Source organism: Tachyglossus aculeatus, chromosome 2, assembly GCF_015852505.1.
Source record: "Tachyglossus aculeatus isolate mTacAcu1 chromosome 2, mTacAcu1.pri, whole genome shotgun sequence".
NCBI classification, from domain to species: domain Eukaryota; kingdom Metazoa; phylum Chordata; class Mammalia; order Monotremata; family Tachyglossidae; genus Tachyglossus; species Tachyglossus aculeatus.
The window spans coordinates 33,310,352-33,329,618 of record NC_052067.1 but is presented as its reverse complement, the minus strand read 5'-3'; the positions used below and the strand labels follow the sequence as shown (position 1 = coordinate 33,329,618).

The 19,267-nt window shown below is 45.6% G+C and overlaps 1 protein-coding gene across 2 annotated transcripts in view; it reads left to right on the top strand.

Annotated features, from left to right (window-relative positions):
- OXNAD1 (oxidoreductase NAD binding domain containing 1) overlaps window positions 1-18,792 on the top strand; it is a 47,056-nt gene extending 28,264 nt beyond the window's left edge. For both annotated transcript variants that reach the window (XM_038765480.1, XM_038765489.1), the window contains exons 4-8: window positions 380-486; window positions 8,273-8,414; window positions 14,782-15,024; window positions 16,659-16,767; window positions 17,687-18,792. In XM_038765480.1, the coding sequence (XP_038621408.1) occupies window positions 380-486; window positions 8,273-8,414; window positions 14,782-15,024; window positions 16,659-16,767; window positions 17,687-17,841 (756 nt within the window). In that variant the 3' untranslated portion in view covers window positions 17,842-18,792. The remainder of the gene's footprint in view (window positions 1-379; window positions 487-8,272; window positions 8,415-14,781; window positions 15,025-16,658; window positions 16,768-17,686) is intronic.
- The last annotated feature ends 475 nt before the right edge of the window (window positions 18,793-19,267 follow it).

The window sequence follows — 19,267 nt, the reverse complement described above, 5'->3', positions numbered from 1 at the left end:
AGCTTCACATAGAATCAAATTGGCTGTGACTTCAAGAGTGTGACGAAATGAGCCCTGCTGCTTCTCCAAATGGTAGGTCTGATGGTGGAAGAGTCCGTTTTGGCCGGTCATATGACTGGACCAAGTCCACGAGTGGTTACAGTGAGCCAGTCAGACCATAAATCATAGTCCAGAGAGGCAGCCTGGCCTTTGGCCATGCTCTTGAAAGAACGGCCACAAGAGAAAGAGAGGTTAGCTTTTGTCTTCTCCCGTCCCCGCCATGTCCATATCCATATAACATGCTCGACGTCCCTACGTATCGTCTGGCAATTTTCAGTCTACATTATTCTTTTGTACACATTTGTTAGAAGTACTACAATAATTATTTCTTTGGTTTTAGGTCGTTTCTCCAGCCAGAATATGTGGGACTTCCAACGAGTCCACCAAAGTTAAAAGGCTCCAGTTGCTTGTGGCCAATAAGGATTTTACTTTTAAACCTGGCCAGTGGTAAGTTGCTTCATTTTATGTGAGATGTATTCAAAGGCTAATGTGTGTGTCCTGTGGCTGTCTCTCTCAAGGAAGGCATCAAGATGCCGTTCCTGTTCCTCTGCTGCTAATGAACTGGGGGGTTTGTGGGAGGTGTGTGTGTTTAGGGGGGAGGTGGAAGGGGGGTGAGTGCTGGTAAGCACCTAATAAAGTGCTCAATAAATGGGGCAAGAAAATACAGCAAGATAGCTAACCCGTAGTGTAGGAAAAAAAACAAGTCAAAAGAGAAAGGTTTTAAAAGAACTGTCCTGCCCTTCCCACCACAGAACAACTCTTCAGAATCTCCATGGCACTGTAGGTGACCAAATTTCGAAGGAATCCTATCCCGCCCCCTCCTCTTCCTTGCTCATGACTCCGAGTCGGGTTTGGACCCTCAAGTCAGTAGTGCCTATTTTTGGAAGAAAAAAAATTACCAATTTATACAAATGCAAAAACCGAAAGTATGCCACTTACATAGTCATTTAAACCATCCTTGTTTTCTTATCAGAATTGCATCAAAGAAGTCGGGAAAGGAAAGCTTCTTTTAACAAAGTTTTCCCTTTTTATTTGGTTACGCTTGCTGTGTTTTTTTGGTTTTGTTTTGTTTTTTTGGAATGGTACTTACTAAGTGCTTACTTTGTGCCAGGCAGTGTATCAAGTGCTGGGGTAGATACAAGGTAATCGGGTTGGACACAGTCCCTGTCCCCCATAGGGCTCACAGTCTTAAATCAGAAAGAAGAGGATTTAATCCCCATTTTACAGATGAGGTAACTAGGGCACAGAGAAGTTAAGTGACTTACCCAGGGTCACACAGCAAGCAATTGGCAGAGCTGGAACGAGAACCCAGGTCTCCAGAATGAGGCCATACCGCTTCCCATGGTTCACATTCTCATTAATGCATTCTTATTCACTGACTCCCTTTTGATGATTCGCCCTCAGTGCTTGCCAAGTTCACCATTAAGTACTAGCCGTAACAAATTCATTTAGGCTTGAAATCAGTTCCAAGCCAATCCTAAAATAAGCTTGTATTAAACTTCTTCAAAGAAAAATGAATATTTATTTATCCTGAAGTCTTCTGGGAACACACACTCGGGATTTCATGTCCCAGCACCATCTTAAGTAGCTGAATTCTGCTGTCGCTTTTGCCTTGATGCATTTTGGACATGTAGGGGCTAGAACTGGGCCTGCCTGGAACTCCCCCCGACCCTTCGTGTCCAACAGACCACCACTCTCCCCATCTTCAAAGTCGTATTAACATCACATCTCCTCTAAGAGGCCTTCCCCAGCTACACTCTCATTTCCCCTGCTCCCTCTCCCTTCTGCATCACTTGGATTTGTACCCCTTAAGCCCTTGCTAGGCACCCCACCCTCAGCCCCACAGCACTCATGTACATATCTGTAATTTCTTTTAATATCTGTCTCCCCCTCTAGACTGTAAGCTCCTTGTGGTTAGGAAACATGTCAGCGTGGCTCAGTGGATAGAGGCTTTGGAGTCAGAGGTCATGGGTTCGAATGCCACTCCGCTGTGTGACTTTGGGCAAGTCACTTAACTTCTCTGGGCCTCGGTTACCGCATCTGTAAAATGGGGATTAAGACTGTGAGCCACACGAGGGACAACCTGATCACCTTGTAACCTCCCCAGTGCTTAGAACAGTGTTTTGCACGTAGTAATAAATGCCATTATTATTATTATTATTACCGGCTCCATTTTATTGTACTCTCCCAAGTACTCAGTAGAGTGCTGTGCACACAGTAAGTGCTCAATAAATACCATTGATTGGGGCTTCTGGTGTAAACTATACAGTTTTGCAACCTTTCTGCTCTCTGATTTGCTTGAGGCCAGAGTGTGGGGTGAAGGGGAGAGGGAGACAGACATACCACTTACCTTGCTTCTTTCTTTGGAGACCGTCACTGTGACTGATCAGCCCTGCAGTTACTATAATTATTAGAATAATGCATAAACCTACCTTAAAAACCTGCCCCCCCTCCAAAACACACCACCACCTCACAGCTCATTGAGCACTAGTGTTTGGAACATCGTGGGCCTCATTGAATTAGCTTAAGGAGGGATGCTCGTGAACAAAGGCCTCCATCAAAAAATCCGTAACTAGAAGAGGGACAGGCAAGCACTAGAATTACTAGGATCAATTAGTCAATGGATACCAATCAAAATCACTATCTCACATAGTACTCAAACAAACAGGAGGCTGGGTATCCTGTGCTCCCTGCATCCAACTATTCCGGCATAGTTTCATTCTGCCTTTTGGAATGGAATATCAATGTACCATTGAGAAAAGCAAGCAACCTTCATGTATTGCCCAGAGAAATGAAGGCATCCAGAGTTGCCCAAGGTGTGAGCCTTCAGGGGACAAAAAGTGGGAAGGTCAACTTTCTCAAGAGTATGCATAAACCCTGCCACATGTTCAGTATGTAGCAGAGTGATAGAAAATCAGAAAAAAGCTATTTTGGGGCCTGGGAAATGAAAACAACCCAAGTGTATTTATCAAACGCGGTCCAGTTGAACAGAAGTTTTTGTGGAAGAGAGTGGTGTTGTAGTTGCTGATTTGGGGAAGTAAAATTCTTGCCATCGTTAATATTTTTTAGGAGTCAACCGACTGATTTTGGCATTGTCCATCTGGAAACGGGTTTTGTTGGAATTGAGAGTGTGTAATAATAGAAAGTGTGATAATAGCCTGACTTAGCCATCTTGTGTTAATAGACTGCCTTTGAGTTTGGAACCAGAAAACAAGATGCTGATTGCAATTATATGCATTTCTGAAGCAATTTACTGCAATCTTTGCACACGTGTGGTGGTACATATTAAATCCTTGTTGGTTGTTTCTGGGTGGGGGGATTGTGTTTTACCCTTTAGAATTGTTTAGCAGTTATCCCATCGAAAAGCGGAAGCTTTAGTTATTTCCATTTTTCCATTTTCTCTTTCCACGGACGTGTTCGTATCCTGCAGTTTGTCTGTTGGGGCAAAATAGGTCTCTGCTTGGTGCTGCGGTAACGTTTTTGGAGAAGGGCTGCCAAGGGGCAGACCCCAGTTTCCTGAATAGGAGAGGCCGACATATTCGATAACTGTCCTCTTGTGTAAAATGAATTCGCTATTACAGATGTTCACAATTTGGGTTTATCTTACCAAAAAGAGTGTCGTTGTCATCCTCCCGCCTCCCACATTTCATCACTTCCCATCTTAGTTCAGAGTTGCACATAGTAAGCGCTTAACAAATACCATTATTGTTATTATGAGCGGGCCACGAGACCCTCCTGGGTTCATTAGTATTTATTGAACACTTACTGTGTGCAGAGCACTGTACTAAACGCTTGGCAGAGTACAATACAACAATAAACAGACACATTCCCTGCCCACAGCGAGCTTAGAGTCTAGAGGAGGGGGAGCCAGACATTAATATAAATAAATAAACTGAGGATATGTACGTCAGTGCTGTGGTGCTGGGAGGGGGAAAGAACAAAAACCTCCGCCAACTGTCAGCTGTGTGACTTTGGGCAAGTCATTTAACTTCTCTGTGCCTCAGTTACCTCATCTGGAAAATGGGGATTAAAACTGTGAGCCCCCCGTGGGACAACCTGATCACCTTGTAACCTCCCCAGCGCTTAGAACGGTGCTTTGCACCTAGTAAGCGCTTAACAAATACCATTATTATTATTGTTATTATTAACAAAGGGAGGAAGTCAGGGTGTACCAGAAAGGAATGGGAGCAGAGGAAAGGGGGCTTAGTCAGGGAAGGCCTCTTGGAGGAGATGTGCCTTCAGTAAGGCTTTGAAGTGGGGGGAGAGTCATTGTCTGTCGGATTCGAGGCGGGAGGGCGTTCCAGGCCAGAGGCAGGATGTGGGCAAGGGGTCTGTGGAGAGATAGATGAGATCGCAACACACTGAGGAGGTTAGCATTAGGCATCTCATTTTGAGGGTCTTTGTAGCCGAAAACAGGAGCAATCGGTGGTATATATACGTGCAGGTATATATACATTTCCCTTCAAGGCCCTACTGAAAGCTCACCTACTCCAGGAGGCCTTCCCAGACTGAGCCCTTTCCTTCCTCTCCCCCTCGTCCCGCTCTCCATCCCCCCCATCTTACCTCCTTCCCTTCCCCACAGCACCTGTATATATGTTTGTACGTATTTATTACTCTATTTATTCATTTATTTTGCTTGTACCTATCTATTCTATTTATTTTATTTTGTTAGTATGTTTGGTTTTGTTCTCCGTCTCCCCCTTTTAGACTGTGAGCCCACTGTTGGGTAGGGACTGTCTCTAGATGTTGCCAACTTGGACTTCCCAAGCGCTTAGTACAGTGCTCTGCACACAGTAAGCGCTCAATAAATACGATTGATTGATTGATTGATAAATGGAAAATTCCGTTTTACCAGACGAATGCCATGTTAAACTTTTTATCTGTGTCCTATCTGCAGAGGGAGCTACAAGTCAGGAGATGAAGCCATGGTATCACTTGGGCTGACTTACCTGCTGCTTTTATGCCACACAGACTGTACACTGCGTCGTTCAGATGTAAAATTTGTGTTGATCCCCAGCCATAAAATTGTAGGCATCTCTCAGCAGGGTGACCATCTATCTCCCAGGGTTTGGGTTTGTGTTTGTGGCTGCTCTGCAAGGGAGAGACTCCTGGGTGTGGGGAATGCAAGCTTGTTTTGCCTTACTGGGGCCTCTGAGTTAAGCCCTCCAGCACAGACTGAGGTAGAGGGGGCAAGGGAAGGGACAGAGAGCCAGCCCCCACCCGCCCCAGCTAATAATAATAGTAATAATAATAATAATAATAATAATAATAATAATAATAATAATGGCATTTGTTACCTCCTTCCCTTCCCCACAGCACCTGCTTATATGTATATATGTTTGTACATATTTATTACTCTAGTTATTTATTTATTTATTTTGCTTGTACATCTCCATTCTATTTATTTCATTTTGTTAGTGTGCTTGGTTTTGTTCTCCATCTCCCCCTTTTAGACTGTGAGCCCACTGTTGGGTAGGGGCTGTCTCTATATGTTGCCAACTTGGACTTCCCAAGCGCTTAGTACAGTGCTCTGCACACAGGAAGCGCTCAATAAATACGATTGATTGATTAAGTGCTGACTATGTGTGAAGATAGGGTATCTGAGGAATACTGTGTGCAAAGATACTGTTGCGTAGGGACTGTCTCTATATGTTGCCAACTTGGACTTCCCGAGCGCTTAGTACAGTGCTCTGCACACAGTAAGCGCTTAATAAATGCGATTGATTGATTAAGTGCTTACTATGTGTGAAGATAGGGTATCTGAGGAATACTGTGTGCGAAGATACTGTTGGGTAGGGACTGCCTCTATATGTTGCCAACTTGGACTTCCCAAGCGCTTAGTACAGTGCTCTGCACACAGTAAGCGCTCAATAAATATGATTGATTGATTAAGTGCTTACTATGTGTGAAGATAGGGTATCTGAGGAATACTATGTGCAAAGATACTGTTGGGTAGGGACTGTCTCTATATGTTGCCAACTTGGACTTCCCAAGCGCTTAGTACAGTGCTCTGCACACAGTAAGCGCTCAATAAATGCGATTGATTGATTAAGTGCTTACTATGTGTGGCGATAGGGTATCTGAGGAATACCATGTGCGAAGATACGGTATCTGAGGAAAATCCGTCAGCCTTTGGCAAAAGACTTAGTATGGGGGTTGAAAGTGAGGAAGAAATCAAGGATACTGCCAAGGTTGCCAACTGGGTTGGGAGAGTGAGAAAGAGGAAAGGGAATGCAAGATAATATAATAAAGTACACGTTAAAGCATAAGGAATATTAAAAATCATTTGCACCAGCCTACCTATTTATGAAAATCAAGAAGAAATGCAGTTACTAAAGGAGAAAATGAAGCCCAGAGAGCTCGAGCTCAAAAGACAGAAACAAGCCAGTGTAGAAGCGGATGTCTAGCGAGTGTGTGTTTGTGTGTTTATGTGTAGGAGTGTGTGTGTTTATATGTAGGAGTGTGTGTGTTTATGTGTAGGAGTGTGTGTTGGGGGAGGGCTCACAGCAAGGGGTCCAAGTATTTCTGAGTGCTCTCAGTGCGGACTGCTGAGAGGTCAGAAGGGTAGAGAAGCAAAGACTGGGGAGTGACTGAAGAGAGAAAGAAAACACAAAAATCACTTGACTGCATCTCAGGACTTAAGTAATTAATGTTGAGAACATTATTACTTGAACATCAAAGGGAGGTATATTGGTGGAAAACCGAGTAAGAAGTCAGGATGAAAGCAGGATAGGGAGTGACTACTACTCTGTATTTATGTCTCCCCCCTTTTAGACTGTGAGCCCACTGTTGGGTAGGGACTGTCTCTATATGTTGCCAATTTGTACTTCCCAAGCGCTTAGTACAGTGCTCTGCACATAGTAAGCGCTCAATAAATGCGATTGATGATGATGATGACCACTCTCAAGGCATTTTTAAAAGAAAAGGGTATTTACAGAAGAGGTATGGCTTGGTGGATGGACTACCAGCCTGGGAGTCAGGAGGGTCTGGACTCTAATCCAGCCTCTGCCACTTGTCTACTTCGTGACCTTGGGCCAGTCACTTCACTTTTCTGGGCCTCAGTTAGCTCATCTGTAGAATGGGCATTAATACTGTGAGCCTGATGTGTGACAAGGACTGTGCCCAACCTGATTATCTTCCCCAGCGCTTCCTACAGTGCCTGGCACATAGTTTAAGAGCTTAATAAATGCCATAAAAAAAGAAAGTCAGAGATCAGCCAGAAGCAGGATGCATTTTGCATGAAAGCCGCTGTTACTGGCAAAAGAGAAATCTTCAAATTGGACATACTTCCTGATGATTTTTCATTATTTTTCAGGTGTGTGAGGAAGAATCCAATTGTAATAGTATTGCTCCAAGTGACTCAGATGCAGTTTTTTCTTTTCCTAATGCTTGTTTTTTTAATGGTATTTGTAAAGTGCTTGGTGGGTGCCAGGCACTGTACTGAGCTCTTAGAACAGTGCTTTGCACATAGTAAGCGCTTAACATGCCATCATTATTATTATTATCATTATTATTATTATTATTGGAGTAGATACAAGATAATCGGGTTGGACACAGTCCCTGTCCCACACAAGTTCTCAGTCTTAATCTCCACTGTGGCTCAGTGGAAAGAGCATGGGCTTTGGAGGTCACGGGTTCAAATCCTGACCCTGCCAATTGTCAGCTGTGTAACTTTGGGCAAGTTACTTAACTTCTCTGTGCCTCAGTTACCTCATCTGTAAAATGGAGATTAAGACTGTGAGCCCCCCGTGGGACAGCCTGATCACCTTGTAACCTCCCTAGCACTTAGAACAGTGCTTTGCACATAGCGCTTAATAAATGCCATTATTATTATTATTTTTATTATTACTTTACAGATGGGATAACTAAGGCACAGAAAACTTAAGTGACTTGCCCAGGGTTACCTGCAGATATGTGGCAGAGCTGGGATTAGCACTCAGGTCCTACGACTTCCAGGCTCCTGCTCTTTCCACTAGGCCACACTTCTTAACTAGTTGAATTTCTGATTTAATTTTTGGTAGGTGCTCTGGGCTCTGTTGTCCTAAATAACCAGAATAGGGGCACCTGCCCTTTGGCAGCTGTTAAAGTTTGAAAGCTTATTAAGTACCACCTTCTAGTTCGAGGGAAGAAGAGAAGTGGATGAGTAGGAAATCAGGAAGTTATGCAGCCTGTTAATATTTGCTGTGTTCTTTGGGTTTTTTTTTAATTATCTGATGTTGGTTTTCCCTTTTAGGGTCGATTTCTTTATTCCTGGAGTCTCCAAAGTTGGTGGGTTCTCAATTTGTTCAAGCCCCAGCTTGCTGGAACAAGAAAGGATAATAGAATTGGCCGTGAAATATACTGACCATCCTCCCGCTCTGTGGGTTCACACCCAGGTAAGAGAAACATGCATTTTAAACACGCTATCACCTGGACGTTTCCAACTGTCCATTTGGAGGTGTAAACGTCTTCCTTCATTTTTTTTCAAGAAGTTTAGTTTTTGGGTGGAGTGACATCTGTAATACGTGAGCCGATTCATTATCTCACTAGGACAATTTGGCCTAATATCAATTTGGCAGATGGGACAGAGAGAGAGAGTGGGGTGGGGGGGAGAGAGAAAGAGAGAAACTCTCTGTGTGTCTGTGTCTTTGTTTTTGCCTGGCTCCATCTCTATGTCTTTTTACTGAGTCATATCCTTTTTCTTCATTTAATCGCTCGAGAACTGCTATAGGATCGGTCCTTTGGCCTCCTCTCTCCTGCCCCATGAGGGGATCATCGTCATCATCAATCGTATTTATTGAGTGCTTACTATGTGCAGAGCACTGTACTAAGCGCTTGGGAAGTACAAATTGGCAACATATAGAGACAGTCCCTACCCAACAGTGGGCTCACAGTCTAAAAGGGGGAGACAGAGAACAAAACCAAACATACTAACAAAATAAAATAATAAAATAAATAGAATAGGGGATGGGGTTGGCTGTGAGCCAAGATGCATGGCTACTGGGAAGCCAAATTTTTAGCCTGCTGACAGGTCACTTATCTTCCCTCTGCCTCCTCCTCCTCACTCTTTCTCTTCATCATCCACCTTTCCCTCCGATCCTCACCTTCTATTTGTGACTTCCCCAAACGCCGCTTCTCACCTGCGTCCCCTCACTATGGATTAAAGAAGGAAATTCCGTTAAAGACGCAGTGCTATTGTATCACCTACTAAAAACGGGTTTGTGGTCTTTTCTGTCTGAAAGAGTAAATTCCTTAAGGGCAGAGCCTATCGTGTTAAATGCCTTATATAGTAACAGTTGCTTTTTAGCCTTTTTTGTCTTCTGTCTTGAGAGCATTGATCAGATGGTTCTGCGTCTGTATCACCAGCAGCCTAGAATGGAGAACTCAATAGATGCAGTGGGAAAAATTTTCTAACGTAATTATCTCCTTTATAGTAAGGGGATCCATCAGTTTTCTTCTTACAGATTACATTCACTTTCCCCTCAGGAGGCTTGAGGTGGAATCGTCCAGTATGTTGTTCTATACCTGGTGCTGGGTGTAAGCTTTTATCCAGTGCTCCCTGCTTGTCTCTTCCCATTTCTTCTCCCTTGTTGTGCGTTTTCCAGAGCAACTTTCCAAGGAGTTTTGCCAGACCCTCCTTCCTAAAGCACTGCTGAGGACTTGCTATCTACCAGGCACAGATGCTCCTCTGCTATTGACGGTGCGGTTCTCTTATGGTCTGAGTGGTGGATGTTCTCTGATGCTGTCTTTCTGGTGCCGTGGGGCGGCAGCAGGGCTTCTGAGTGAGCCAGGCGTTAGTGGAGTGCCACACTCTTCCCTCTACCCCCGTCTCCCGTCCACATCAAGGTCACCGAAGGTGGAAGAAGGGACACAGCGTATCGGCCGCCTCCAGCTCAGGAAGGAAACGGTTGTAGAATGACGTCTTGAAGGGGTTTTTCTGGCAGCCCAGTCCAGTTGGAAATGTGATTCGTGAGATTCCCTCTCATGGGGTCAGAAATGACCAGTCTCCTCATGGCTACAGGGCCGGATGTGCCCATATTCAGGAAAGCCTTGGAGCTGATTGCATGTTGGCGTACACGTGGCTAAATTTAGTTTGGCAGGCTTTCTCCCCTCTTGAGTATGGCTTCATCTAACCTCACTTCTTAGTTATGTCACAAGGGTGGGTGGATTTGTTTTTCTACCCCATTGCCCTTTCTCTCTGTGGACGATCCTCCAGTCACCTTGGGTCGGCCTGCCGTACGGAGTCGTTGCAGTGTGGCTGGGAGGTCAGGCCCGGCAGCAGTGTCTAAGATGATCACAGTTGCATGCTTGCTTATTGACCAAGTTGCCTGAACTCCTAGCAACGTTGCTAGGATCAGCCCCCCGCCCACCACCCAAGAGGGCCCACAGGCAGCCTTGATGCAGGGTTTTTTTGCATTTTGGGAGCCGTTCCCCAGTGACTGTTTCTCTTATTAAGCTGTTCAGCTCTTTACGTTTACCTATTTGAGGCACATCAGAGCCATAATTGCAGAGGGATTCTAAGTAGGGGGGCAGTAGACTGGAAAACCATTGTTTGTCTTTGTAGAGGAAGCATGGCCTTGTAGAAGGCGTCTGGAACTGAGAGTCAGGAGTCCTGAGTTCTAGTCTCAGCTCTGCCCCTTGCCTGCTATGTGATCTTGGGTGCCTCAGGTTCCGCATCCATGAAATGGGGAGAGAAAATTCTGTTCTCTCTTCTCTTTGTTTGTGAGCCCCTTGAGGGATGGGAACTGTTCGACCTGATTATCTTGTGTTCGCCGCGGTGCTTGGCACAAGGTAAGCACTTAATAAATACAGTCATCCTTACTTCTTTTGTGGCACAGAACTCTCAGGTAGTTGTTTAGCTCACAGTCCTGTTGAAAATCCTTTCCCTTCTTCCCTCTCCATCTTCCCCCTAAAAAGAAGCAAGGCAGAACTTAAATTCACTGCCCCTTTAGTTGAAAGCTGTTAAGTTGAATAGCCTTTTGGCCATTTCCCGATGACCTTCTTGGTTGGCATTTTTATCAACTACCAAAAGGCAAAAATGGTACTTGGTTCTCTCCAGGTATTAGTAGATTCTATAATTGTTCCACTGAAGATGGTTATGTCTCTCTAAATAAATGTGTAGTTTCTTAGCAACATCCTCAAGGAATAGTCAAGATTGGCAATACGTCTTTGTTTTTGAGGTTTATTACTAAAGGTTCATTTGTCCAAAGATGACCTTTGACTTTTTTCCTGGCCCAGCTTTGGGATCTTGCATGCAAAGTCCATTCCTCTGCCTCAAGACAGAACTACACCTCAGTGAATCAGTGGTATTTATTGAGCACTTACTGAGTGCCTAGCACCTAGCCCTCCGCACTTGTGAGAGTAGCATACAATAGAGTTGGTAGATCCAATCCTTGCCCTCAAGGAGCTTATAGCCTAGAAGGGGAGACAGATACTCAATTATAGATAGGGGAAGTGGCAGATGGTGAGGGTTTGTATGTAAATGTTGTGATGGTGAGGTGAATACCAAGTGCTTAAGGGGTACAAGATCTGAGTGTGGAGGCAGTACAGGGGGAGGGTGGGTAGGGGAAATTGGGGGTTAGTGGGGAAGGCCCCTTTTTTAATGGTATTTGTTAAGTGCTTACTATGTGTAGAGAAGCAGCGTGGCTCAGTGGAAAGAGCACGTGGCTCAGTGGAAAGAGCACGGACTTTGGAGTCAGAGGTCATGGGTTCAAATCCCACTCCGCCAGTTGTCAGCTCTGTGACTTTGGGCACAATAAACAGGCACATTCCCTGCCCGCAACGAGCTTACAGTCTGGGGGGGGTGGGGGGAACAGACGTTACGAATAAGTGCTTGCAGCCATGGGGTAGCAGTTTACATGGAGAGGAAAGGGTGGATATTTAGAGATGCTGTGAATAATAATAATAATGTTGGTATTTGTTAAGCGCTTATGTGCTAAGCACTGTTCTAAGTGCTGGGGTAGATAGAGGGTAATCAGGTTGTCCCCCAATTTACAATGAGGAAACTGAGGCACAGAGAAGTGAAGTGACTTGCCCAAAGTCACACAGCAGATAATCAATCATATTTATTGAGCGCTTACTGTGTGCAGAGCACTGTACTAAGCGCTTGGGAAGTACAAGCTGACAACATCATCATCAATCGTATTTATATAGAGACAGTCCCTACCCAACAGTGGGCTCACAGTCTAGAAGGGGGAGACAGAACAAAACCAACCGTACTAACAAAATAAAATAAATAGAATAGATAGGTACAAGTAAAATAAATAGAGTAATAAATATGTACAAACATATATACATATATACAGGTGCTGTGGGGAAGGGAAGGAGGTAAGATGCGGGGGATGGAGAGGGGGACGAGGGGGAGAGGAAGGAAGGAGCTCAGTCTGGGAAGGCCTCCTGGAGGAGATGAGCTCTCAGTAGGGCCTTGAAGGGAGGAAGAGAGGTAGCTTGGCGGATGGGCAGAGGGAGGGAATTCCAGGCCCGGGAGAGGATGTGGGCCGGGGTCGATGGCGGGACAGGAGGCCTGAGTAGGTGCGAATGAGGTTGTCGTTAATGTAACTTGGTGCTAACAAGGGCCTTTTTTCTGGGGTGGGGCGGGGGAAGAGTCAGTCAGGACCGGACCGGGAAGGGGGGTTGGGGGGCACTGGAAGGAAGGTCGCTTAAGTGGCAGATGGTGGGGTGGAAGCAGGGGGCGTCTATGGCGGTGCTCGGAGGAGAGGAGCCTTCCGGGAGCAGCGGGTGCTACGCGGTGTGATGGCGGGCGGGCGGACCTCTCGGGAACAGAGTCCCGGGCGTCTATGGCGGGCCTCTCTGGCGCTCTGAGGAGAGGACGGAGCCGGGATTAGAACTCATGACCTCTGACTCTCAAGCCCGGGCTTTTTCCGCTGAGCCACGCTGCTTCCCTTCGCTTTGCTGAAGGTAGAACCTACAGGATTTGGTGATGGATTGAACATGTGGTTGAATGAGGGAGGTGAATCAAAGACAATGCTAAGGTTGCAGGCTTGTGAGACGAGGAAGGTGGTGTCGTGAGATGCAGCATGGCCCAGAGTGAAGAGCCCAGGCCTGGGAGTTGTAGGACCTGGCCTCTAAACCTGACTCCGTCACTTGCCTAATGTGTGACCTTGGGCAAATTCACTTAATTACTCTATATCTCAGTTTCCTCATCTGTAAAATGGGATGTCAATACCTATTCTCCCTCGTACTCAGATTGCGAGTCCCATGTTGGGCAGTAACTATGTCTCACCTGATTATCTTGTCTTATCTACCCAATACGGCATACTAATATGGTGCTTGGAACATAGTAAGTGCTTAATAATGTTGCAATTACTGTTATTATTTTTATTAGCAGTGGTGGTAGTTTTACGGTGATAGAAAAGTCAGGGGGAGGACAGGGTTTGGGTAGGAAGATGAGGAGTTCTGCGAGTGTCTTTTTACAGAAACAAGTTCCAAAATCTCTTTTTGGGAGCCAAGCCAATGACCGTTTCAAGTCAGCAACTTCTACCTTAGGCCTTACTTCTTGTAACAGTGTAAGCCACTTCTTTCTAGTCTGTATGAAGTAGAGTTGTGAAAAAAGTCACTGGTTACCTTTTATCATGTATCTGAAGACTCTCATCGGCTTGCTTCCCTTTAAGGAGCCAAATAATCCTGGTTCCTAAATAGCCTTCTATATATGTGTTCCATTTCTAATCAATTTTATTTCTCTCCAGTGCACTCTCCAAGTTCTCCCCAAATTGAACCCAGAATTTTAAATGTGGCTAACACCAGATGTACACTGTCGTTGCTCTTAAAATCAGCCCTTTCGCCTGACTGTTTTTGGAAGTGGAATATTGGTGTAGAAGAGATTCAGTGTCTGTGTTAGGTAACGTTCATCCACCACAGACTTCAGTGATTCCAGTATTTGTGAAGAGGGAGGGAAGCCTTTCAATTCACACACAGTTGTTGGCTGATTTAGCGGGAAGCCCAACCAACCAAAGAATATGGGGGCCAAAGAAGAAAGGAAGAGACTTGATGGGCCTGGGAATCCACGAGCTGGGCAGTGCGCAAGTGGTCTATTTGCTTTTCTCTGACAAGCTATTTGAATAATTGAAGGAGCTCTTCTTAAAGCACTGTTTGGTTGAATGTCACACCGATAAAATGTCCTTCTTTCATGTGGGACAGGGACTGTGTCCGACCTGATTTGCTTGTGTCCAGTCCAGCACTTAGTATAGTGCCTGGCACATAGTAAGTGCTTAACAAATACCTTAATAATAATTATTATTAGTATTACATAATGTCTCATGTAGAGCATTTGCCTAATAGCAGCAAATATCAGTGTATCTCAATTGCAGCCAGGTTCTAGTTGACACAGAGTTTTCTGTTTAGAAATGTGGATTTTTGGGTGGAGAAAAGTCTTGTAATGAAAGCCAAGATCATCAAGATTAGACTGAGCCCCCTCCTTCCTCTCCCCCTCACCCCCCCTCCATCCCCCCATCTTACCTCCGTCCCTTCCCCACAGCACCTGTATATATGTATATATGTTTGTACATATTTATTACTCTATTTTACTTGTACATATCCATTCTATTTATTTTATTTTGTTAATATGTTTGGTTTTGTTCTCTGTCTCCCCCTTCTAGACTGTGAGCCCACTGTTGGGTAGGGACTGTCTCTATATGTTGCCAACTTGTACTTCCCAAGCGCTTAGTACAGTGCTGTGCACACAGTAAGTGCTCAATAAATACGATTGGTTGATTAATTGATTGATTGATTCTTTTCCTGCCGTAGTGTACCCTTGACTCTGAAGTGGCTTTGAGAGTGGGCGGAGAGTTCTTCTTTGATCCTCAACCGGCGGACTCCCCCGTAAACCTCGTATTGATAGCTGGGGGTGTAGGGGTGAACCCTCTGCTTTCCATACTGCTACATGTAGCTGATCTCCATAGACACCGAGAGTGCAAAGGAAGCGGGTATGAGATGGGGTCGGCAAAGCTGTACTACAGTGCAAAAGACGCGGATGAGCTGCTATTTAAGGTAGGTAAGGGGAAAAAAAAGTTCTGTTCCCCATGGCTTCATGTAAACAGACTTGTGGTTAGTTGTAGGGATATTGATGTCAAGCTCGAACAAAATGAAACTGCTTATCTTTGATCCCTCTTTGGTAATGCACACCCCGAACTGCGCGGTGCTTGAAATGTCTTTTCTGAAGAAAAGCGAAAGAACAGTTTGATGTTCAAAAGAGATAGCTACTTTTACATTTTCAGGAGCCATTTACTAGTACTGTGCTGTGTGTGGATGGGTCGTTGTTGGGGACCCCCTGGCTAATGAGAGTAATAATGATATTTACTAAGCACCCCCTAAGTGCTGACCACGGGATAGAATAAGAAACTCTGAACAGACACAGTCCTCTTTTTCATATAATAATAATGGCATTTATTAAGCGCTTACTATGTGCAAAGCACTGTACTAAGCGCTGGGGAGGTTACAAGGTGATCAGGTTGTCCCACGAGGGGGCTCACAGTCTTAATCTCCATTTTGTAGATGTGGTAACTGAGGTACAGAGAAGTGAAGTGACTTGCCCAAAGTCACACAGCTGACAATTGGCGGAGCCAGGATTTGAACCCATGACCTCTGACTCCAAAGCCTGTGCTCTTTCCACTGAGCCACGCTGCTTCTCCTGTGGGGCTGACGGGGTAAGGGGGAGGGAGGATTGGTATTGAATCCTCTTTGTACAGATGAGAAAACTGTGGCACAAGTTGCTGGAGCCACTTCACTAGGCCACGCTGCTCGCGAAGAAGCCCGGCCAGGGAATCGGAGGACCTGGGTTCTACTCCCTGCTCTGCCACTTGCCCGTTGTGTGACCTTGGGCAAGTCACTTAACTGCTTTGTACCTCAGTTTCCTTATCTGCAAAATGAGATTTCAATACCTGTTCACCTTCCCACTTAAGACTGTGAGGCCCACGTGGGGCGGGGACTGTGTCCGACCGGATGATCCTGTATCTACCCCGACCTGTAGCACAGTGCTTGGCACATACCCTCATTAAGTGTGGCTCCACCTGAATCCTAGAATCACGGTGCTGGACGAGACCTGGAAATCATCTACCGGGCCTCGTCCACCCTCCTGTTCTTCAGCCCCGTAGTTCTTTGTAAGTCGGGGGCCTGCAAGTTGGCCATACTAAAACCCCAGGGGCCATCTGGCCAGTCGGGGGTCCCCAGGGGTGGTCCGGACCAAACTCCCCGGCTAAGTGAAATGCCCCGATTGTTCCCATCTCCATTTAGACTATGAGTGGTTGGTAGGGAAGCATGTCACTTGTGACAGCTCTGCAGCTGCACAGAAAAAGAACAAAAGAGCGGAAATAGTTATGAAGCACAAATGTGGTCAGTAAAACTGCAGCCCTAATTGCCAGTGCCTGAGAAAAAGAAAAATCCTAAGAGTTAGTAATACACTTGCTTGGTGGTATATTCATATTTCCATTCAAGCCCAGTCCCTGTGTTCTTTAAATACTCCGGCCTGCTGGGCTGCAAACAATATGCGTCTAAGTAGAGAGCGAGGGGCTCGGAGACGTGTGCGGAATTGGAGTCCGGGCTGAAAGTGAATGAGCGGGGGACTCTGCCCACATCTGTTTTGGCTTACAAAATTGTGGTCTGACCAAATATGTTGAACATTCCAGAAAAATATCCTCAATTTGACAAATGAGTTTCCTGGGAAGATTGCATGCAGTCTCCATGTCACACAGCAGTCTGCCCAAATTAGTGAAGACCTCCAGCCGTACATCACCCGTGAGTATGGGCGCTGCCCAAATGCCACGTGACCGTATCGAGGCCGAGGGAGCGGGCCAAGCCCGGAGCGGAGAGAACGAGAATTTGGCGTTTTCAACAACGTGCTGAGCGTTGTTAACGTTTGGGGGGAGGTCGGCATGGAAAAAGGGGATCAGCCTCATTGGGCTTAAACTCGAGACGTTGTCCACTTACCCTATTAAGGATTCCATTTTTGCGGGTTTTTTTAGGTGGCTTTTGAGTCATCCCTCAAGTATGCACATAGAAATTGGCTGAATTGATTCCATTTGCCATTAATGGTAATTTCAATTCCATGTGCTTTGCTCTCCCCATAAATTTTTTTTAACAATTTATTTACTTTGCTGAAAGCTGTATTACATCTGAACAAAACAACAGTCAACGAGCACGTTAAAGGATGCCAGGGAATCAGCCTCCCACTGTCACATTTTTATTGTCTGTGGTGCAGGAACCCCAGAGGCTTATTCTCTCCGTTCCCTCCTTAGGGGTTTGGCCCAAACAGACCCTAATGTTCATTCATTCATTCATTCAATTGTATTTATTGAGCGCTTACTGTGTGCAGAGCACTGTACCAAGAGCTTGGAAAGTACAATTTGGTAACAGATAGAGACAATTCCTACCCAGCAACGGGCTCACTGTCTAGAAAGGGGAGACAGGCAACAAAACAAGTAGGCAGGCATCAATAGCAAAACTGATTATTGATGTCAATATTGTTGCCAATCAGTCAATATTGATTATTGATGTCAGCGGAAGCCCAACTGCACAGGCATTGGTTGCCCCAACCCCGCACTAGGCGCTGCCCGAAAACTTCGGTCCTTCAAAGCAAGCCCCAGGGGTCAAACCTCTCTCACTTCAGGAGTTCAGGCGGGAAGGGTCTGAACTGGTGAATGTTCTCTTTGATTAGGGGGAAGGATATCTGCAAAGGAAGTAGGCAAGCACGTGGCTGAAGACACTAGGTTTTACATCTGTGGCCCCCCACCGATGATAGAGCATTTCTCCAAGCAACTAGAAAACCATCATGTTCCCAAGGAGCACATTCATTTTGAGAAATGGTGGTAGCGGCAGCAGGTTCAAAGAAGAAAAGGATTGAAGTTGACTCCGGACAGCCCTCAATCCGCATTATCTCTGGTAAGAAGGCTGGCGATTACCGTTCGAGTCTTCTTGAACAGCACTGAACTAAGTGATGGGTTGATGGATGAGAAACCTATTCCTGAATGGTTTGGATGATGACAAGTATTAGCTCAGACTTTATGCAATTTCATGATTTTTCTAATGCCCGCGAGACTTTCTTCATTCATAATTCCTCACGTATAGGGCACCTGGGTGGGTCATTATAGATAACCTGCTTGGGGGCATGTGCGGAGAGCCACTCGTGTTGAAAGTTCTGAACTCTCGGGTTTTTGTGTGTGAAATGCAGACCGTAAGTAAGTTATACCTGATAGCCAGCCAGTAGAATTTATGTGAAATAAAATGACATTTTAACCTGACGTCTTTTTAACAGTGTGGTAGAGGTTGATTTTACACTTCAATCCTTTCAGGCCTACTGCTCCTTCAGTGTCTGGGGGATTAACTTTAGTTATGATCTTGTGCTAATGAGCCAGGCAACGTCAGCTTCGGAAAGGGGAAATTATTAGGCGAAAATGTTGGCAGTTCAGCAATTGGCACACTTTATTTCTCAGAAATAAACCTCCCCCTAATCTCTACGGCCGGAGTAGCCATGCCGACCACAGCGGGACGTGGCTTTTTGTGGTGACAGGTAGCTCCTGCTCCCACGGTCCACGACTCTCCTGCAGCCGCCCATCATATTGCTCCTCCAGATGTGACCAGTGCCTGGCTGGCAGGCCAGTTCTCGCTGAATCCGCGAGCCATTTTGCCCTCAGTCGTCAGCCAAGGCTGTGATCTGATGGGCGGGTGGCTGCTGCTTGCCCCCGCCCAATCGCCCCATTCCCCGCCCTGCCAGTTGGCAGCTGTGTGACTTTGGGCAAGTCACTTAACTTCTCTGTGCCGCAGTTACCTCATCTGTAAAAACGGAGATTAAGACTGTGAGCCCCCCGTGGGACGACCTATTCACCTTGTAACCTCCCCAGCGCTTAGAACAGTATTTTGCACATAGTAAGTGCTTAATAAATGCCATCATTTTTATTATTATTCCCAAGAGCTGATATCAGTGAAGTGAATGGAGAGTCACCTGTATTCCACTCCAGTGATTCAGAAACAGCCACTTACCTCTTGAAAAGCTGATATTGGGCCCATCTGTTTACGGAGCCCCAGAGATGGCTTTTCAGGTCTATTCTAACTGCAATTTCAGCTTTTGATAAAATGCCAGTCACCAGCAAGATTTCTTACTGGTCAGCCATGGGGGCAAAATATATTTGCAGTGCAGGGGTTTGGAGAGGAGATCTCTCCACCCTGTAGTGGAAGGAGTTAGTGAAAGCTGCTAGATGTTAGGGGGAAGGAGAGGAGGGAGATGGGAAAGTGGAGCTCC